Here is a 21,964-nt window from a genome sequence, read left to right as displayed (position 1 = left end):
TTGAAACTGAGTAACTACTACATGGATCCCAAAATACACAAATCCTCCTCAAAGTCAACAATCTGACAGTTTCATGATGACAAAAGTATTATTTCTTTGTGTGAAACGTTTATGAATAATGGAGTCTATAACTGATCAGAGTTGGTTTAATGAATTTAACACGTTCATTCCTCTGGCTGTACAGCAGTAGCGTTTTATGACAAATCAGTCAAACTTACAAACATTTGACTCTTAAAAAACCTGCAAGTCAAAATTCATTTTACTCCTCTGGACTTTAAAACCAAGTCTGTGTTTTTAGCGGAACAGGAAGTGTTTTTCTTTATGCATCATCCTCAAAGGCAGCAGCAGTCGCTCACCGTGTCCCGCCTCTACACCGTTTAGTGCTCAGAAATCTTTTGGCAGGTCTCACACAATCAATGCAATTACGCCCGTTGGGGAAAACTGAGTAGAGGCATGAGATATTTTCCTGTGTGTGAGACAGCTGTATTGATTGAAACAAATGTGTGTCCCTTCCAGCTGTCACACACAAACCAAGACGCTGCAGCTAAAACTCTTAAATGTGGAGTTCAAACGAGACTTGGAACTAAAAAGAAAACACTCGGTGGCGTTCGAAACACTTCAGACAAAATACTACGGCTCTGGTAAACTTGCTTTTTATGACAGCATTAAGCTAATTCAGCAGCATCTTGCTTTCCTGGAGAAGGTAAATGAGTGAGTGAGTGAGTGAGTGAGTGAGTGAGTGTCTGCTCAGAAGTACATGTCCTGGAAGAGGTTTTGTCCCATCTCGATGTACGCCTCCTTCTCCTGCACAGACATCTGCTCCACCAGCTCAGGTCTTTGGCTCACCTCCCTGCAGGAGAACGGCCGACCCCCCACCATCACCATGGGCTCATCCCCCACCTCCTCAAAGTCGTCTTCATCCTCCTCGTCTTCTTCAGCACGGCGCTGAGAGGCTGCAGCAGCTGGAGGGCCCGGGGGAAACTCGTCATCTGATTCACTGGTGTCGCTCTCCGAGTCACTAGCATTAGCTTTAGCGGAGGCGAGACCCCTGACAGCAGAGCTGGCTCCGCCCACACCTGCCCCTGTGACAGCCCTCTTCTCGTGGATGAGCAGGGCGCGCATCACTTCCTCATTTTCATCGGCTTGACCTGTTCCATGACCCGTCATTCCATCCTGGGCTCCAGACATCACCTCTCCACCTGTGGAAACAGAATGACTCATTAAAAATGGAACACTCCCCGGGAGCTGAAGGTTTATGACATAAAGAACTGATGAGTCTTACAGAATTTACTTCTGAGATGAACTTTAAAGTAGGAAAACAACAAGCTCCAAAGAGAGTATTCACCAAACTAAATGAACTAAACCTTGAGTTTTTACCATCCCAGATTTTGTTTAGCTGGTAATTAATTTGCATTCATAAACACCCAATTAGATTATTTTATTCTGTCACTCTAAATAAAGTTCCCAGTGTCACTGGACTGAAAACATCCCAGCACATCTTCCATGGTGCAGCTGCTGACGGCGCCTTAAAGAGCAAGTCACCCCCTACCAGAGTCTAACTCCACTCTCACTTCATGTTTAAAAAATGCAACAAATGCTGTTGCCTGGCAGACCGAGAGGGCGGAGCCGCTAACAAATACACACACACACAGGTTCACCACAGCATTGTGACATCATGATATACCAGTTTACATCATAGCATACCTCTTAGCCAATAGCGGTGGCAGATTTAAATTCAAATACAATGCAGAGTTTTTACCTGACAACGGCACAACACTGCTAGTTTTAGGCAGCATATTTAAATTTTAACTAAGATGCACTGAAGTGCCAAATTATTGACTACACGCATCTGCAGCACAATTAGACACTCGTTTATTTAGTTTATCAGGGGAAAAAAAGTTGATTTGGGGGTGACTTGCTCTTTAAGTCTTCTCCGTATAATTCCGTCGTGTTCAGCGGGGTCGTGTCACATTTAAACATCAGGACACAGGCATGGGTCATGTTTGAGCATCTCCCCCCCAACAGGGCACACTTCTTTCAAACACATGCAAACTTGTTTAGGAGAAAGGATGTTTAGAAGACATAGAGCATGTAATTTCCGCTAGTATTAATCTCCTAATAGGACGTCCTTGCTGAGCCACAGACTAATCAAGTCTGATTATTTCAATTAATTATGGAACAATGAAGGTCTGGCCAGGCCTGATTGCCACATGCCCTTGGTAAAGGAAACAATGCCAGCCTGACATAGGTTGCTGAAGCACCCCTCTGATGGAGGGAGACAACTTTAGCGTAACCTACTATTGTCTTTCTGCTTTTGTGACCTTTAACCCCTGTTCTCTTTGTAGGAATAACAAAAAGGTATGTTTTCTGGGTTGTTGTAGCTGTCCACGTCATCCACCCTGTGGTCTGCTCTTGGCCACTGAGCAAGGTGTTAACTAGGAACTAAATGATAAATGGTTAAGAGTCTGAGTCAGTTTTTTTTTTATGTGTTTGGTGAAAATGTCTGTAAAATAATGTTTTTAGTAGAGAATAAACACACAAACGTGACCAGAGACGAAAACACAGCGAGATCCTTTAGGCTTGTTTGTAAATTGTTTGTTTGGCACACAGCTCATGAAAACCCAAAATTCCTCTTTAAAAAAAATGCATATCATTAAAAGGTTCTCTAAACGAGCTATTAACCTAATCATCTGAATCAACTAATTAACTCGAAACACCTGCAAAAGATTCCTGACACTTTTAAAAACTCCCAGCCTGGTTCATTACTCAAAACCACAATCATGGGTAAGACTGCTGACCTGACTGCTGTCCAGAAGGCCATCATTGACACCCTCAAGCAAGAAAGTAAGACAAAGGAAGAAATTTCTGAACGAATAGGCTGTTCCCAGAGTGCTGTATCGAGGCACCTCAGTGGGAAGTCTGTGGGAAGGAAAAAGTGTGGCAGAAAACGCTGCACAACCAGAAGAGGTGACCGGACCCTGAGGAAGATTGTGGAGAAGGACCGATTCCAGACCTTGGGGGACCTGCGGAAGTAGTGGACTGAGTCTGGAGTAGAAACATCCAGAGCCACCGTGTACAGGCGTGTGCAGGAAATGGGCTACAGGTGCCGCATTCGCTAGGTCAAGACACTTTTGAACCAGAAACAGCGGCAGAAGCGCCTGACCTGGGCTACAAAGAAGCAGCACTGGACTGTTGCTCAGCGGTCCAAAGTACTTTTTTCGGATGAAAGCAAATTTTGCATGTCATTCGGAAATCAAGGTGCCAGAGTCTGGAGGAAGACTGGGCAGAGGGAAATGCCAAAATGCCTGAAGTCCAGTGTCAAGTACCCACAGTCAGTGATGGTCTAGGGTGCCATGTCAGCTGCTGGTGTTGGTCCACTGTGTTTTATCAAGGGCAGGGTCAATGCAGCTAGCTATCAGGAGATTTTGGAGCACTTCATGCTTCCATCTGCTGAAAAGCTTTATGGAGATGAAGATTTCATTTTTCAGCATGACCTGGCACCTGCTCACAGTGCCAACACCACTGTGCTCAATTGGCCTGCCAACTCTCCTGACCTGAACCCCGTAGACAATCTGTGGGATATTGTGAAGAGAAAGTTGAGAGACGCCAGACCCAACAATCTGGATGAGCTTAAGGCAGCTATCGAAGCATCCTGGGCCTCCATAACACCTCAGCAGTGCCACAGGCTGATTGCCTCCATGCCACGCCGCATTGAAGCAGTCATTCCTGCAAAAGGATTCCCGACCAAGTATTGAGTCCATAACTGAACATAATTATTTGAAGGTTGACTTTTTTTGTATTAAAAACACTTTTATATTATTGGTCGGATGAAATATGCTATTTTAAGAGATAGAAACTTTGGGTTTTCTTGAGCTGTATGCCAAAATCATCAATATTAGAAACAATAAAAGACTTGAACTACTTCAGTTGTGTGTAATGAATCTAATATATATGAAAGTCTAATGTTTATCAGTACATTACAGACAATAATGAACTTTATCACAATATGCTGTTTTGAGAAGGACCTGTACTTTGCTGTCATAAGTAAAAAATATGCCAATTGTTTTCCTTGAAGTAATACTTAAATAAAACCGATTTAGCAGGAGGCCGCCATTGTTATTTGCTTCCCAAAGCATTCTGGGAAGTGACCCGCGCACACAGAAGCCGCGATCAGACAGAGATGCACAGAGCTGCGGGAAGCTTGTGGAGCTCTGGGATGGAAACCTTTCCAGCCGGTTCTCCCCAGCGGCAGCTCTGCGCATCTCAGATCGCAGCGGCGCTTGTCTGCTGTGCGACTGCCGGCTTGTGGAGGTCTCGGAGACCTCTGTGTTCCACCTGGTTTTACCCAGCGGTCAGCCCGCCGTATCTCTGACTCAGAAGCTCTGGTGTTGTGCACAGTTAACTCCGGTTGTAGCTAGGTTTCTACCTCTGTTAGCTTAGCTCCCACCTCCGCGTTAGCTTTGGATTAGCTTCAGGTTAGCTTGTAGCTAGTTCGACCGGGTGTCGTCAGTGGATCCCAGCCTTACAGCCCCACCCTCAGCTCCACCTCTCTTCCCTTTTATGGAATTGTCTGGGCTTGACGGAACCTGTGACACGGTCAAAATGGCGGTGGTGGCCACCTCCCATTTTAGCACAAAAACATGTTACTGGAAACCCATTGTCCATATATGTATGTCGATGGTCGGAACGAGCCCCCGTACCGTGAGAACAAACACCTCAGCTCTAAAGCCGATCTTCATCCACATACGTCACGTGATCAGGAAGCAGAAAATCCATGTGTTAGGAGATCGTTTTGGGCCGCTTCTGTAAAAAAAAGGTGAGGCGCGAACTGGAAAAGCTTCTGCCGATCCCAATTCAACAACGGATTATGAAAGAACGGATAACGCTCGAAGCGCGCAGATTCTTCCTGATATAAGAGGTGAGTCTCCCCTTTGTTTTGGTTGTTTTGGCGTCAACATCATCTTAGCGCGCAACGTTCTGTGACTCTTTAAAAAAACTGTAAAAACGTCGAGAAACACTGGCAGCGAAGGGCTTTACCGATCAGGAAACGGCTGGCAGCGAATGAGTTAATGGTCAGACGCTGACACCTACATGTGAGCATGCCTTGTCTTTTTCCTGCGAAGTTTAAACTCAAAGAGGTCTAAAAACAACGTAAACATCCGTTCTGGGTAATATGTAAATGACCCTGAGTGACTGAAGTGAAATCGATCAGCCTGAGAAAATAAATAAAACTAGACTCTTCGCGTTTTCATTCTAGATTAAAGCAGTTTCTCAACTTTACGGATTAAAACTGGTTATCAGATCAAAGATTACAAAAAGCTACATGTCCGATTTAAACAATAATATATTGTAACGGTATGTTGAAACGTTGCTGTTCTACTCACAGGTCTTGATGGAGTCCAGCTCATTGTAAGCACCCTGAACTGTGCTCTGGGTCAACCAGATGGGCTGTTCCTTAGGTGCTTTGTCCCGATTGATCTGCTTCTGTTGATCATTCTGCTCCTCCATATTGATGACCACATTCTGTGTGTACAAGTCAGCGTAAGCCGATCCTTTGTTTGCCCAGGCTTCCCGATGCGGTCCGCCCTCTGGGTTTCCAGAGGCTGTGGCACGTTCTCTACTAGAAACAGAAATATCTCATAACATAGACATCTGACAAAAACGATGTGAACATTTTTGTTTTAGAATATAAAACATCATTGAGAAGAAACAAAGCAAAAGTGGGCTTCATTAAATGACCCAGAAAGGCGTTTGTGTTGCAGCGAGACATGTTGGGAACTGACCGTTTGAGAGCAGGGATCTCTGTGGGCTCGGGCTCCAGCAGATCATGAGACAAGTTGATGTCTTCAGTTTTACTTAAGAGTTGATAGATGGGCTCGATTTGCTCATTGAAGCGGGCCACCAGCGTCCTGCCAGCAGGACACACAGACGCATCTTCTTCCACCTCAGTCTGGCAAAATGTGCAGCGAAAAGTACCTGTGGGTAAAAAACCCACCAAAACACACCTCAGGCTGAGTTTGTTTACATTATAAATACAGGTCCTTCTCAAAAAATTAGCATATCGTGATGAAGTTTATTATTGTCTGTAATGTACTGATAAACATTAGACTTTCATATATATTAGATTCATTACAAACAGCTGAAGTAGTTCAAGTCTTTTATTGTTTCTAATATTGATGATTTTGGCGTACAGCTCATGAAAACCCAAAATTCCTATCTCAAAAAATTAACATATCATTAAAAGGTTCTCTAAACGAGCTATTAACCTAATCATCTGAATCAACTAATTAACTCGAAACACCTGCAAAAGATTCCTGAGGCTTTTAAAAACTCCCAACCTGGTTCATTACTCAAAACCGCAATCACGGGTAAGACTGACGACCTGACTGCTGTCCAGAAGGCCATCATTGACACCCTCAGGCAAGAGGGTAAGACACAGAATTAAATTTCTGAACGGATAGGCTGTTCCCAGAGTGCTGTATCGAGGCACCTCAGTGGGAAGTCTGTGGGAAGGAAAAAGTGTGGCAGAAAACGCTGCACAACCAGAAGAGGTGACCGGACCCTGAGGAAGATTGTGGAGAAGGACCGATTCCAGACCTTGGGGGACCTGCGGAAGCAGTGGACTGAGTCTGGAGTAGAAACATCCAGAGCCACCGTGTACAGGCGTGTGCAGGAAATGGGCTACAGGTGCTGCATTCCCCAGGTCAAGACACTTTTGAACCAGAATCAGCGGCAGAAGTGCCTGACCTGGGCTACAAAGAAGCAGCACTAGACTGTTGCTCAGTGGTCCAAAGTACTTTTTTCAGATGAAAGCAAATTTTGCATTTCATTCAGAAATCAAGGTGCCAGAGTCTGGAGGAAGACTGGGCAGAGGGAAATGCCAAAATGCCTGAAGTCCAGTGTCAAGTACCCACAGTCAGTGATGGTCTAGGGTGCCATGTCAGCTGCTGGTGTTGGTCCACTGTGTTTTATCAAGGGCAGGGTCAATGCAGCTAGCTATCAGGAGATTTTGGAGCACTTCATGCTTCCATCTGCTGACAAGCTTTATGGAGATGAAGATTTCCTTTTTCAACACGACCTGGCACCTGCTCACAGTGCCAAAACCACTGGTCAATGGTTTAATGACCATGGTATTACTGTGCTCAGTTGGCCTGCCAACTCTCCTGACCTGAACCCCGTAGAGAATCTGTGGGATATTGTGAAGAGAAAGTTGAGAGACGCAAGACCCAACACTCTGGATGAGCTTAAGGCCGCTATCGAAGCATCCTGGGCCTCCATAACACCTCAGCAGTGCCAAAGGCTGATTGCCTCCATGCCACGTCGCATTGAAGCAGTCATTTCTGCAAAAGGATTCCCGACCAAGTATTGATTGCATAACTGAACACAATTATTTGAAGGTTGACTTTTTTTTTATTAAAAACACTTTTATATTATTGGTCGGATGAAATATGCTAATTTTTTGTGATAGGAATTTTGGGTTTTCATGAGCTGTATGCCACAATCATCAATATTATAAACAATAAAAGGCTTGAATTACTTCAATTGTGTGTAATGAATCTAATATATATGAAAGTCTAATGTTTATCAGTACATTACAGACAATAATGAGCTTTATCACAATATGCAAATTTTTTTAGAAGGACCTGTGTAAGAGAGTACTGCAATGCCAATCAGCAGCTAATCAAGGCTAACAGAAATTAATATAAATGTATATTTTGTTTTGCCCAACTGAATTGAGCTTCTGCCAATAATAATTTTTTAGGCGAGGCCGAAGCCAACAGCTTGCATTGAGAATCGCCCCGTTTGCTATGATAACAAAACATGAATAAAAGTCACTGTAAAGTCCACAACATCCTCTTTCAAACCTTAAGTCAAAACAAATCATGGCAGGAAAATTTGTTCTGCATTACTTTTCCAAGTAAATATAAATGGTGAAGAGAAGAAACTGAAAGGCAAAAGGAAATGAGTTCAAAAACATGTTTTGCCCCTATAATGATGATAATGATGTGAAATGTGAAAATTTAGAGTCGCTGGGTTCTGGTTCTCCTTTGTGTGTCAGATTGAGCTGGAAAACCAGCGGTGTCATTTCCCATCCTTATGAGTTCACACTGAGTGTTACTGGTCCCATGGAGGCAATCAGCACACCAGACTAGTGTCAGATCCTAGTGCTGGGTTTGACAGGCTCTGCAAGGTGACTCAGAAACTGTCCTCGAAGCAGCAACATACACCAATTAAGTCTTTTAAAAAGTCAGATGCAGAGATTTTTGCAAGATAATTGTAAATCTATCGTCATGAATATTAGAATTTTTTACATCAGCTATGAAGACTGACTCACACAGACAACTGCTGCTTTTTCGCAAAGTAAAAAAATAAAAAACTCAATGAAAAGTTGATCAAAACGAATCAAGATTTTGGAAAGTGTTTTTGATTTGTGACAAACGGCTTTAATTACATCAAAGACCCTTCTGGTGCAGCAATGTTCACCACACCCAGAATTTTTCATGAATTTCATAAAAAAAGAAAAATTTTCTTTAAAAAAGCATCCACTGTTGGTACATTTCCTTTTTACCATGTTGCTGTTAAGAGGAAATTTGATCAATTTGGGAGAAAAATCCTCTTTGACCTTCTTAAGTAGTTTGACATGCTTTGTAAAAAGAATGCTTTTTATCTATTTATTTTAAGAAACACAAGGACACTTTATAGCCAAAAACACAAAGAAACTAGGTTAAAAACAGCAAAAAATACAAAGGAACATTAAAAATACTAACTAGATAATAACATCAGGGCAGTTGGAAATAAGTGAGTTTTTTAGGCCTAGTCCACACGTAGCCGTTTTTTTTAAACGAATATCCGCCCCTCCAAAAACTTGCATCCACACCACCTCATTTAAAAAAAAAAACTCTGTCCACACGTACCCGGATAAATACGTTGTTAAGGACATGCCAGACCTGTAGGCGGCAGTACTTCCCCCGTTCTTAACCTCGTCCTTCGTCTGTGGTCTTCTGCAAGGATCAGTAATTCCACTTGCAAAAACAAACAAGCAAAAAGCGCTTGGACAATTGATGGATCGGGTAGTGACAGAGCGCAGCTCTGAGGGCATCCATGCTGTCGGCTAGTGTAAACACAGGTCGCACACGTGATGTCAGCATTTTTTGTCGCGGAAAGTGACGTTGCAGACCTTAAAACTCCGGTTTTGTCTGTCCACACGCAGACACCCAAAACGGAGAAAACGCAGATCTTCACTTTGGCCGGAGTTTTTAAAAAGATCCGTTTTTGTGTGAAAAAACTCAGTTTTCGTGTGAAAAAACTCTGTTTTCGTGTGGATGACAGGCCAAAACGTAGAAAAATATCTACGTTTTGGCAGATCCCGGCTACGTGTGGACAGGGCCTGAGTCTAGGTTTAAAGGTGGAGAGCAAGTCAGTTACAGACGGCTTGAGGGAGAGAATTTCAGAAATGAGTAGAACAGATGAAGCTCTGCTCCCCATAGTGCTGAGACAGAATGAGGGAACAGAAGCGGAAGATCTGAGGGAATGAATGGGAGAGACGATGTGAATGAGGTCAGACAGGTATGGGGCAAAGGTTATGGATGGCTTTAAAGGTGAGAAGGATTTTGAATTCAATGTGTTAACAGGAAGCCAGTAGAGCTGCTGGAGGACAGGGCTGCGTGCAGCTGAGTTCTGCACCAATTGGAGCTTATTTTCATTCAGACATAATTTAAAGTTTGTATGTAAAGTTTAATAGCTCCGTTCATTAAAACAATGTACTAAATATTTAAAAAATGGCTTTGTACATGAACTTGATTTAGTAAATGCATTTGCCTTCACTGCCATCTAGAGGCAAATTGCTCAGAATGCAATCAAAATAATCAAACTGCAAACCATTTGATATTTTATATCAATATTCAGTGAACAGATTTGGCTTGATTTTAGCTTGAATATTTACCAGAGTTTCCTAGAAGATTTTCACAAAACTACCAAGAAAAAAACATTTCTGAGCTTAATGAAAACAATGAACATGATTATTCATGAGAGCGTACCCGTCATAGGATCAAACAGCTGATTCGCCTCCAGGTCAGTGAACGTAGAGAAGCAGCAGGGGCACCTAAAGGAGGCCCGGTTAGTAGAGTCTCGCTCATCCGTCTCGATGCGTCTTCGCATGTGATCCAGTTTGTACTTTACAACATTGACCAATAGCCTAAATAAAATAAAAAAACACTATATTTATAAATCCAACATATGTCAAGTTAAATAAAAAAAATCTTAAGGAATCCTAAAACCTGTAGTTGATAAAATAGTAGTTGTGTCGCGTTGTTTTGCCATCAGGGGCCGTCTCCACTCTCATGCGGCACTTTACAAATTTGTCTGATTTCAGAGTGTTGAGCACAGAGCGCAGCTGTTTCCGGTCAAACTTGAGCAGCTCCAGCATGTCCTCCTCCCGCACACAAGGGTTGCGAATGAGCACATCCAGGGCCAAGGCATGCTCTACACCATAAAATCCCCTCACAACCTGCTTAGCTAGCCTCTTCAGTGAAGCAGGGACCTCGGTTAGAAGCTCTGGCTCAATCATCTTGGGCTGTGGAGGGAAACGCAAATATTAAAACTGCTAATGAGTTGTTTTCTTGGGCACATAAACAAAAAGATGGTGCTTTTTCAGGAGAAAGAATAAGTCAAATGTGTGACTGTTCATCCACATGGTACTCACTCCCTTTATGATGAAAATGTGATGTCAACCGTTTGCAAGTTCAATAACAAGCAAATTAACCATTAAACTCCTACGGATAGCCAAAAATATTATAAACACGGCTCCAAATATAAAACACTGATAATGTCCCTGATAGAATAAAATCGAAATTAACCAACAAATTAAATTAAAAGTGCCAGCATGATCCATCTGCTCACTAAAATAAAACTGATCAAAGCTTTATTTCATTCAGTATTTTCCCCATATTGAGGTTTAAACATATAAATTACCTTAATACGTGATGAATGGATTCAAGCTTTTGATATTCCCCAATTTTTGCACAACATATACAAAACTAGAGGCATTTTCACCAATAACTTTATTACCTTAACGTTAAGCAACTAACAAAAGCGTCATAGTGATAAAAAAACAGCTAAATGACCGTGAAACTAGTCTGTGCCTAACTATTTAACTTTAGACTCTCCACACAAAAGCTCGTGAATGTTAACATTTCAAGTTTCCTAGCCTTGAATTCTAAACCAAAGGTAGCAGCCAGACTAGCTTCAAGCTAGCAGCCACCAAGTCTTACCTGTATTCCTTCTGTTCCACCCCGGATACTTGAACCGCTCCTTAACTCATTTCAACCTGATGTTTACTACTAGTAACTTGCCACAACTAAAAGTTACAGAAAACTTTAGCAAACTTGGATTTTCTTTGAACGTCAAGCTAGCTACCTTGATAATCAACGAGTTGTCTCGCGCTTACCGGAACAGGAACCAGAGGGTTTCTTGAGTGACGTTAAATTTGACCAATCCCGATATCCAGAAATTAGTCTTCTGGGAGGGGCTTAGATGTTGTTGTACCGGTTCACTCTGACGTTAGCAAAAAAAATATGGCGTCTCTTGACAGGGTTAAGGTACTAGTTTTAGGAGATTCTGGTAAGTTTCTTAAGTAGTTTACCTATTGACCCATCACATATTACACTTTTGTACATTTAAAAATGCGTCTTTAATATTAATGCGTTTCTTTCATTTGTAAATATCTTAGAGGCTGAAATTATCGAGTTAAAATCGTCAATCATGACTTAGCTGTGCTGCAAAACAAAAATTCGGGTAATTCAAAACGCATCATAAACTCATTATTATTTTTGATGAAATAACGGATTAAATCCAAAGAGCTTCCGTTAGATTACTGGCCAAGTAAAGGACATTTGTTTGCAAGAAGACACTTAGTTCGAGATAAATCAAGTGAAACGGAGCCAAGTGTTTGGGAAATGTGCCCAAATTAAAGGCAAACTCAGTCAGACTCTTTAAAATAAAAAAATAAAGAAAAACGAGACGTTATTTTAAAGTTACAAACGAGTTAATTTGTGATAGACGATGTTTCAAAGCAAGATGCTTCAAAGAAAGCACAACATTTGTTTTAGTGTTATTATATTTGGTTCAGTTTTTAAATGCCTTTGGATGGTCATACGTTGGAAGGATTTACTATAAATATTATTTTATTTAAACTTAATGTTGTCTTAGTCCGTCATGATGTATTTGTTGATAGTTCTTAGCAAACTGGATTCTTAAACACACTCAAAACTAATACAGGAAACTGCCACAGGAGTTGTTGGTTTGTGTCAGCTCTGTTCTCACATATTTGTCTTTTTTAGGCGTCGGCAAGAGTTCCTTAGTTCATCTTCTGTGTCATAATCAGGTTTTAGGGAACCCATCTTGGACTGTTGGCTGCTCTGTGGATGTACGGGTAAGCTCATCTGTATTTCTTTAGTTCAGTCAACTTTTGCATAGTGGTTGTGTCAGCGTCAACAAAAATAATCTGTATTTTCCCTTGTTAAATTTACCTCAGTGGTTTATTCTGTCATCACACAATAATCCAGTTGTAATAGCTGCTTTATTCCAGTACAGTTGGTTAATTTTAACATATCAATTTGTCGCTGGTATAATGCAGATTTATGACATTTGTTCACTTATAGATTCATGACTACAAAGAGGGAACCCCCGAGGAGAAAACCTTCTATATTGAACTTTGGGATGTTGGAGGATCTGTTGGCAGCGCAAGCAGTATCAAAAGCACAAGAGCCGTCTTTTACAATTCTGTTAACGGTACAGGAGGTACACTTACAAGTTTAAACAAAACAGACATCGCAAGTAGTTTAAAAATTGTGTTTTTTTTGTTTTTTTTTTTTCTAGGAATTGTTTTGGTGCACGATTTGACAAATAAGAAATCCTCCCAAAACCTCTATCGTTGGTCACTAGAAGCTTTAAATAAGGATTCCTCCCCAACTAGAGTCATTGTGTCAAATGGGTCAGTTTTCACTACACAAGGACTGAAACACTCAGTTTTGTCAACAGTACAGCTAACAGGATGTAGGTGTGTCTTTATCTTGTTTCAAATTTCTGGATGCAGAGAGTACGACAGAGAGCAGTTTGCTGAGAACCCGGTGCCGTTGCTCCTGATCGGAACAAAGTTCGATCAGATTCCAGAGAACAAACGCAGTGAGGTTCTCACCCGGATGGCCTTCCTCTCTGAGGATTTTAATGCTGAGGAGATCAATCTGGTTGGTGTTTTTCCATGATGTAAATACAAAATGTTTGGGCTTTGTGTTTGAAGTTATTCCTCGTTTTTCCAGGACTGCACAAACCCAAGGTACCTGGCTGCAGGCACCTCAAACGCTGTGAAACTTAGCAGGTTTTTTGACAAGGTGAGAATCCTGATGGCTGCTGTGTAGGGCTGCAACAACGAATCGATAAATTCGATGAAAATCGATTACTAAAAGCGTTGGCAACGAATTGCGTCATCGATTCGTTGTGTCGCACAACTCTTCCAAAAGCGCCCCCCCCCCCTTCCCGAATCCCGCCCGCCGTTGCGCGCAGACCAGAGCAAGTCAGATCAGCTCGAGGGAGAGCCGCAGATCAGCGCGAGGGAGAGCCGCAGATCAGCGCGAGGGAGAGCCGGCAGATCAGCGCAAGGGAGAGCCGCAGATCAGCGTGAGGGAGAGCCGGTAGTGGCAGATCAGCGCGAGGGAGAGCCGCAGATCAGCGTGAGGGAGAGCCGGTAGCGGCAGATCAGCGCGAGGGAGAGCCGGCAGACTTGCGCTGCTGCGAACCGGTTCCGCATTGTTGCACAGCGATCCAGGCAGCTGCTTCCAGCGCATGGTCCATTCTCAAAGTGGCGCAACCAAAAAACTATAATTAGCTCACGATCGTTCTTGTCTGCACATCTTCTCTATTTTCTGTCTTATTTGTGCCTGAAGCTCGCTACTGCGGAGCTCATCACCTGTGCTGTGGTGATGTCACCTCACTGACGCAGCATCGAAAACGCGCTCTGCGCTTTTCGGTCAGGAGATCCCTTTGATCTGCTCAAAAGTAACTGATGAGGTGAAAAGGTAAGAATCCAGGCAACAGATTTTCTGGAGAATTAAGAGGAGATGCAGGAAGATGAGAGACAGACAGGACAGGAAAATAGTTCAATAAAAACAAAAAAACAATCAATCAATCAATCAATCAATCAATCAATCAAAGCTTTATTTATAAAGCGCCTTCCGCAACCCTGTCAGGAAGCCCAAAGCGCTGAAAGTGAAACAAAGCGCTGAAAACAAAGTGTTGAAAAGTAAAATGTAGGTAGATTTATCACCACTACACGTTTTTACCTATAAAAAACAATAAGTTATACACATGTCATATTTATACATCTGATACAATTCAGATCACCTTCAAAACTCAGTCACACACCCAGGGCCGTTTCAAGACATTTTGGGGGCCAAGGCAAAATGCCCCCCCCCCCCCCCCCCCCCCCCCAATAACTGGGCTCCCCAGAAGCCTCTGTAATTCATGCCCTCTCCAGTAGTGTTAGTTACATGGTGTTTATAAAAGCCCCTCAGACATTACTGACATGTTCTAATATTATCAGATGAAAAACTAAATTATCAGATATGCTGTCTCATCTGCTTCTTTTATAAACTTGCAAAAAGTAACAAAACCATTTGAAAGCCACTATTTGTGGATTCTCTGAAAGTTTCCATGGAGTGTGTGACAACTTATTTTTTCATTGATCCTATCGTCTAATCTCACAGCTGAAACAAGCATCCTTAATAATCTGTGCACAGGAAGCGTACCGATGCTGTAGTAAAACAAAAGGTATAATAATTTATTATTAATAAAACCTTGTTGCAGAACTAAAGCAGAAAAATTTGATTTTGCATTAAATATGCTAAATATTTATATATGAATTGTTTTAGAGCCCTTTAATTGGCAGAATCTGATATTAATTTAGTTCTTACAAAAAATGGGTCCCAACATGGTTTGTGTGGCGTTGCCATAGTGTGACGTCATAGGCACAGATCCCCTGTCCTCTTGTTTGGAAATGGAAATATGGTCACCCTACATTAAACAAACTGTCCACCCGGGCTTTTGCGCTGCACAGAGACGCTTCGCTGCCTACGACTGAACGTCAGTTGAGAGTCAGTCTCATGCAGAATGACCAATGAAGAGAGGGCCTCAAGTTAAGACCCTCTCCTCATTGGTCAGTCCACACGAGGTGGGTCAAAGGTTACTCTGGGCGGGTTACGTGTTGTCAGGCATTCAAGTATTGAGTATATTTACTGCATATTACAGTAAAATATTCTGTATGTGACCACATTATGGTGATCCTCGGGTCGTGATGATGGAGCCCTTGAATATTGTTGCCCAGGGTACAACAAAGTGTTAATCTGGCCCTGGTTCCGCCGTCACATTCCCGCAGAAACTGGTTGATCACACCGGGGCCAGACTACTAGCATGTGGTTTTACAACCACAATGTCCTCAGAAGCAAAAACGCTTTTAAAAGGGAGGGAGGAGTCCTAACTGTTGCTGCAGGCGTGTTGTGTGAGAGTGCAGTTATATACTGGTTAATATATTTTTGGGTTCAGTTGCTTTCATGTGGCCTAATGTGAGTCTATTTGGGATCATTGGAATGATCAGCAGCATTTCTTGATGTGACTTTATAGCAGTTGCCCAGGGCATCATCGCAAGGAGGATGGCATTCATTTACTTTTGTTTTATTTGGTATTTTTTCAGTCATTTTTGGAAATAGTGATCAATTTTGATTAATTCACAGCCTATGTTTAATTACATTTAAAATATATGTCAACAGATGAGATCAAACAAAACAGATGAGAATTGCCCTTAAGCTGTTTAACTTGGACCAAGCATTTTAGGTCACAGATAGATGTAGCTTAGGGTCTCTGTCTATACACCTTATAAGACAATTTAGGTGATGGCATGTTGTTTTTCTGCTATTGAACTGTTTTCTAATAATGTTGTGTTAAATATAAGTGAAGGAAGGAGAGAAATAACGTTTCCCTAGCAGTTTTTAAAAATTTCCCCATGTAATCCGATTAATCGATTAATCGTGTCGAGACCCCATCCGATTAATCGATTATCCAAATAATCGTTTGTTGCAGCCCTACTGCTGTGAGTTGGCAGGTTGTGTTTGGGTCAGTCCTGACTGTCAAACTGATGATTCTCAGTGTTTACTTCTGGCTGCTGCGCTGTTCCTCAGGAAACAAAATGTTCAGATCAAACCTACTAGGGAGTGCTTATTAAAAGATTAGTTTAAAATACAAAAATGAAACTGAAAAGCAATCAATGCTGTTTATTTTCAGACAGCGTGCTGTTTCATACCATCTATACGCAGACGACTGTCAAATCTATTTTTCACTTAAACCCACTGACTCCACTAAACCTCTGTTTGATTGTCTTCACGATGTCAAGCAATGGCCGGCTGATAACTTCCTCCATCTGAACGACTCTAAAACAGAGCTAATCGTTTTTAGTCCCGACAATGTTAGAGCAACCCTGGAATCTGGCCTCCACTATCTGTCTCCTAATGTTACTTCTGCTATTTCCAACCTTGGAATAAAAAGACCTGAAGATGCATGCTCAGGTCCGTAGGGGAATTTCTAAACTAAAGCCCATCCTGAGTGTCCGTCTTCTACAATCTATGATTCACGCCTTCATCACTTCTCGGCTTGATTATTCCAACTCCTGCTTGTACGGCATCAGTAAAGCTGCTATGTCTAGACTTCAGCTTGTCCACAATTCAGCAGCGAGGTTCCTGACTGGAGCTGACAGAAGACAGCACATTACGCCCACTCTTAAATCCCGCCACTGGTTGCTTGTTCAGTTCAAGATCAATTTCAAAATTCTGCTTCTTGCATTCAAATCTTTGAACAGCCAGTTACCTCTGTGTGAACTCCTCCATTACTACCACCCTCCTCGTGCTCTTAGGTCTGAAGATCAGCATCTCCTAACTAGGGTTGTCACGATACTAAAATTTTTGTTCTGTACTTTTGAACAACTCTGTTGGTCAATAAAGGGAGAAAAGGAATTTCTCCACAGTAGGACAAAGGTACATCTACCGGTAATCTTAATAAAAACAGATTGGCGCACGGCAGTGACGTCATTAAAAGTGCCGGTTAGATTATCCACAGCTAGTCTGTTCACGCCTAGAAATCCCAGACCCGCTCCAAACGAACAGGGGAATCATGTTAATGATTCCTAACAAAACCTTTCGACATTGAGATGTTTTGGTGCAGATAATGTCTTATTTCGAGGCTGCACCATGGGTGCCCGTCCGCACCCGCTAAAAGGATACACACTGATGGCGATTCGCTGATGGATCTAAATACCCCGGGGAATCCAAGTAGCACCAAAGTTGTCAGCGTGAGTAAACAAACGTACTGCATGCTAGAAATAAAGTGCGGGTTGCAATAAACGGGAGTTTCCTTTAAGCACATAAGCGTGAATATACAACTACGTGTCGGACTTGGTATGCTAATTAAGATGGGCTGTGAAGCGCCTCCCAAATTCGCTGTTTATGTTTTTGTTTATTTATTTGGCAGACAAAACTTGGATCGGAGACAACTCATGTAGGAAATTGCTATGTAGCCATGCGGCGTCTTCTTCTTCTGTTTGTCTGGGAGGCGGAGGCTGCTTTACGGCATCTGGCTGTCGTGCGTGTCGGTGTACTTGAAGAAGGCTGTGTATAATAGTCCATAATATCGATACCACAGGGATGGAATATCTAATTTAGATACCACTTTTAGCATCGATTTATATCTAGGTATCGATTTTTTTGACAACACTACTCCTAACTGTCCTTAAGGCACGTTTGAAGACCCGCGGGGAAAGGGCTTTTTCTGTCTGTGCCCCAAAATTGTGGAATAAAACTGAATCCCTCAGAGCACCACGGTTTAAACCGAGACTGGTTCTGTCCTAATGGGGGTGACCCCGCGAGGAAAGTTGACCATTGAGCAGGGTTTATGGTTTATCTCTTGGGTCCACATGGCAGGGGTGACGAGTGAGCACCACCTCACCTCCGCCACGTGGACCTCTAGAGATAAACCATTAATCCTGCTCAATGGTCAACTGTCCTCGCGGGGTCACCCATAAAGACAGTGGGAGGGTTAAAGGGATATTTACAACAACGCACGGCCACCTTGACCTCCTCTACTGGTGTGTGATGAGATGAGATGTTCTTCATTGAGCTCAGGGCTGGGACATTACTGAGCAGCAGCAGCATGACTTGTACGAGACACAAGACAAGAATATCTGTAGGTGGCATGACTCGGTGTTGCACTGGAAGCCCTGGTGTAAAAGGTGAAGAGTGAGCTACTGGTACCCAGCATCACCTGCAGCTTCTCACTCAGCAGCAGAGGCTCAGAGGTGTTAAAAGCTTCAGAGAAACCAAAGAATGCGATTCTCGTGGTTCCAACCGCTGCTGCTTTTCTGACTCGAGCAGACGTTTGCCACCAACTTGATGAGACAAAAATGATGCATGTAAAATATTATTGGTTGTAATTCGACAAAACTCTTCACAGGTAATAGAGAAGAGATATTTCACCAGAGATCCAAGTCAGGTGAGTGTTTTTTAACACATACTTTAATTTTTAAGAGAAACTAATTAAAAATGTCACTAAATCTAATGAACTTAACCCCCTAACCTTGTTTTTTTTTTTCCAGATGACGGGTTTCACAGACAGGAAGAGGTTCAACTTTAAAAGTTTGCACTATGACTGAAAGCCATGAATGCAACAGCGGTGACTACCGTTTACTTTTGCTTCTGGTTTTTTATTTTTGCACTCGTGCTAGTTAAAGGAAAAAACCAACCCCCTCCAGTTTGACTGTTTAAACTCAAACCGACTGAACCGACTCTGTAAATAGTTGATTAGCTCTTTACTGATCATTCACAAGGGAACATGAATGTTATGGGCGAAATGAAGAGTCATGGAAAGGTAAATTTATTTTAGATTAGATTGTGGAAAAACTTTTTTCACTCCTATGCAGAACATCATTATTTAGTCTCCAGTTGTTCATTTCTCCTCGTCTTGCTTTTATTTAATGAGCGTGTGCAGCGTTGCTTTAGTTCTCCATCGTCTTCTGGATCCAGGGAAGGTAGAAACCGACTTTAGCAAAGACATGTGGATACTTTGGATTATCACATTCATGTCCTCCAGAATCACCCTAAAGACAAAACAGGAGTTGATTGCACCAATTTTTTTACACAAATAAAACCAGCTTCCTCAGTGTTAGCTATTAGCAACACTTTCTGTTTGCAGTTGTCATGTTTTCATGCACTCACCTGGCATTTTCCTCCTGGTGTCTTGGTAAACTTGGTGCAAATCATCCGCAACACAGAGAAATGTTCTTTCCAGATGTTTTGGCACTCAGGGCTGAATTGCATCGTCTCCGCGGTTTCCTTGAGAATGTTTGAAGTCGGCGTTTTGGGTCCAGTTTAGCCCCAGCGTGCTGCAGCACATTTTACATTAACCGGTATCTTTCCATCTTTCTTTGGTAGGTCGGTGGTTTTGACATGCTTATCCAGCTTGGCGTTGGTTTTTAACTGTAATGAAAGAACACAAGTTGATGACATCATTGCTTTGTCATTTCTAATGCAACAGAGGTGTAAGATTAACGTTTTACAGCCACATCACCACTCACGCCTGTACAATGTGTTTTAAATGAATTTTACTGTAATTCTGCTTTAATTGAGCTTAAGTGAGAGAATAAAAACCAAAACAAAAAATGAGTCTTTTTTTGTTTGTTTCAATAAAGAGCTTTTTGGATGAATTAGTTTACCTTGAGCAGCATAACGTCATAGTCGAACTTTCCAGTGTAATTCGGATGCATGTAGTACTTAGTTACTTTGATCCACTGCTGCGTTTTCTCTTTCTTGCTGATGTCGTGCTCCAAGAACCACTGTCATGTCACGTCGATCAGGACTGAAAAACGCAAATAAAGGGTTGTTTTATTAAATGTCAATGTTAGTTTGGCTTTTGTTTCTAATTGTAAAATAATTGTTGTATGGAGTATAATCAGACTCGTTAATGTATGGAATTAAAGAGCAAGTCACCCCCAAATAAACTACTTTTTGCTGATAAACTAAATAAACGAGTGTCTAATTGTGCTGCAGACGTGTCGTCAATAATTTGGCACTTCAGTGCATCTTAGTTAAAATTTAAATATTCTGTCTAAAACTGGCAGTGTTGTGCCGTTGTCAGGTAAAAACTGCGCTGTATTTTAATTTAAATCTGCTACCGCTATTGGCTAAGAGGTATGCTATGATGTAAACTGGTACATTATGATGTCACAATGCTGTCGTGAGCCTGTGTGTGTGTGTGTGTGTGTGTGTGTGTGTATTTGTTAGCGGCTCCGCCCTCTCGGTCTGCCAGGCAACAACATTTGTTGCATTTTTCAAACATGAAGTGGGAGTGGAGTTAGACTCTGGTAGGGGGTGACTTGCTCTTTAAGTCTGGATTATGTCTCTCATTATGTGAAATCAGTTCTAGGCTTTCCAAAGTGTATCCGTGCGTGTGTGTGTCCCTACAGCCTTGTCTCTCATCACCCCTGAAGTCGTAAATATTCTGAACTGTTTCGGTCCCACGGTTCTGGGGTGACCTTTTTGACCTCCAGAGAAGTGGAGGAGGCAAAGGGGCTTATCCTGGAGAAAGTCCAGGTGCACCAGCTAATAGTTACAAAAACAGATCATGTACTCTTAAAACCGATAAGCCCACTAAACAAGCAAAAAGGAGAAGATTCACTGTTCCCCCGCCCTACAGAGAAGGCTGATAAGAAGGAGGGGCGACGCTGGGCTAATGTCAACAGCATGTAGAGAAGAAGAAGAGGAAAGCCTGCAGGAGGCGCTGAGGAGAAGAAACTAGTGAACGGATGAAGACCGGGAGAAGCAACGGTGACATCATGACATCCAAGATTTATGGTCTCTTTGGGGCCGTTGGAGAAGTAACGAAGAAGAGGAACACGTGACCAGGAAGTAGTGTACATGTAACCGGATTACAGGATACAATAAGATAATTAAAAGAAAAAATAAACAAATGGGCCAATAATTAGGTTCGGGGAGAATTGGAGGTTGTTTAAGAATGACTGGAGTCACGGGTATAGCATGAAACGGTTTATATACTAAATTTTAATAATAATGGGAAATATAACACATAAAGATAACACACAAAAACAGATGAAAACAATCGACAATAGTAAAATGGTCGGTATGAGATTTGATCATATGAGTCACAAGTCAGCCGGCGTCAAGTCAAATTCCCACGCTTGGGGTGAAAGTCAGAGTCCGGTGGTGCGATTTTTTCCTACCGCACCGTTGAGATTGTTCACAGAAGAGAGCAGTCTGCTCTTCAGTTACTTGAGATGTCCTGGTTCGTTCAGTGGTTAAGGCTCGCCATCTCCCTCGTCAGGAAGAAATCCAGTTCTCGTTCCAAGTGAGTGATCATAGGAGTCGGGATCAAACCCAAGGAAAAAAAAAAAAAACCCAGCCTGTAAACAACAGGACTGTTAGCGAGTTGGCATCGACCCTTCTCGTCACATCACAGCATAAAGTCTTACAGACTTAAACAAATGCTTCACTCTATTGGCATAGCCAATCATGTTTGGGTTCACAGTTCAACTAACATAACATCAATTTGATTGTCTATTAAAATAATTCTCAGTAGCTCTGGAAATATAATTACATATGACAACAATTGTTCAGCTCAATAGGCTCAGTTAGATTCTATTACTCTACACTATTCAACAAGAAATACATTCATGACAACAAGGATACATTTAGTTGTGTTTCTATACAGCATTGTGACACCTTGTATATCTGTAACACAATAAATAAATAAATAAATAAACAAATAAATAAATAAAATGTTCTATAACAAAATTTAACAAAATATAAATTCTGGTCCTTTGGTCCACCTTTGTAAAATAATTCTTCCCTAATCAGTT

The 21,964-nt window shown here is 42.0% G+C and overlaps 2 protein-coding genes and 1 pseudogene across 3 annotated transcripts; 1 reads left to right on the top strand and 2 right to left on the bottom strand.

Moving 5' to 3' along the window:
• Window positions 1-515: 515 nt before the first annotated feature.
• On the bottom strand, window positions 516-11,454 carry gtf2e1 (general transcription factor IIE, polypeptide 1, alpha). Of its 2 annotated transcripts, none has more exons than XM_015966798.3 (6): window positions 11,271-11,454; window positions 10,278-10,573; window positions 10,038-10,195; window positions 5,784-5,976; window positions 5,385-5,620; window positions 516-1,199 (listed from the first exon to the last, which is right to left on the bottom strand). In XM_015966798.3, the coding sequence occupies exons 2-6, from the start codon at window positions 10,565-10,567 to the stop codon at window positions 748-750; spliced, it is 1,329 nt and encodes a 442-aa protein (XP_015822284.1). In that variant the 5' UTR covers window positions 10,568-10,573; window positions 11,271-11,454; the 3' UTR covers window positions 516-747. The 2 variants fall into 2 exon arrangements, with proteins under 2 accessions (XP_015822284.1, XP_015822285.1); XM_015966799.3 differs by having other exon boundaries at window positions 5,385-5,617.
• Window positions 11,455-11,509: 55 nt separating this feature from the next.
• rabl3 (RAB, member of RAS oncogene family-like 3) lies at window positions 11,510-19,270 on the top strand. The gene is made up of 8 exons (XM_015966800.3): window positions 11,510-11,619; window positions 12,339-12,430; window positions 12,660-12,789; window positions 12,877-12,991; window positions 13,094-13,244; window positions 13,317-13,388; window positions 18,547-18,585; window positions 18,689-19,270. The coding sequence occupies exons 1-8, from the start codon at window positions 11,574-11,576 to the stop codon at window positions 18,743-18,745; spliced, it is 702 nt and encodes a 233-aa protein (XP_015822286.1). The 5' UTR covers window positions 11,510-11,573; the 3' UTR covers window positions 18,746-19,270.
• Window positions 18,951-21,007, bottom strand: LOC139062728 (granzyme B(G,H)-like; annotated as a pseudogene).
• Between the last annotated feature and the right edge of the window lie 957 nt (window positions 21,008-21,964).

The sequence above is a fragment of the Nothobranchius furzeri genome, chromosome 14 (genome assembly GCF_043380555.1).
Source record: "Nothobranchius furzeri strain GRZ-AD chromosome 14, NfurGRZ-RIMD1, whole genome shotgun sequence".
NCBI lineage: Eukaryota > Metazoa > Chordata > Actinopteri > Cyprinodontiformes > Nothobranchiidae > Nothobranchius > Nothobranchius furzeri.
This window is presented reverse-complemented; position numbering and strand designations above follow the sequence as displayed.

Coding starts and splice junctions, on each gene's coding strand:
- gtf2e1 (XM_015966798.3), bottom strand. CDS start 10,567: ATGATTGAGCCAGAGCTTCTAACCGAGGTCCCTGCTTCACTGAAGAGG. Junction 5,977..10,037: donor GCTGTTTGATCCTATGACGG/GTACGCTCTCAT, acceptor TTTTACCCACAG/GTACTTTTCGCTGCACATTT. Junction 5,621..5,783: donor GAGATCCCTGCTCTCAAACG/GTCAGTTCCCAA, acceptor TTCTGTTTCTAG/TAGAGAACGTGCCACAGCCT.
- rabl3 (XM_015966800.3), top strand. CDS start 11,574: ATGGCGTCTCTTGACAGGGTTAAGGTACTAGTTTTAGGAGATTCTG. Junction 12,992..13,093: donor AGAGTCATTGTGTCAAATGG/GTCAGTTTTCAC, acceptor TTCTGGATGCAG/AGAGTACGACAGAGAGCAGT. Junction 18,586..18,688: donor TCACCAGAGATCCAAGTCAG/GTGAGTGTTTTT, acceptor TTTTTTTTCCAG/ATGACGGGTTTCACAGACAG.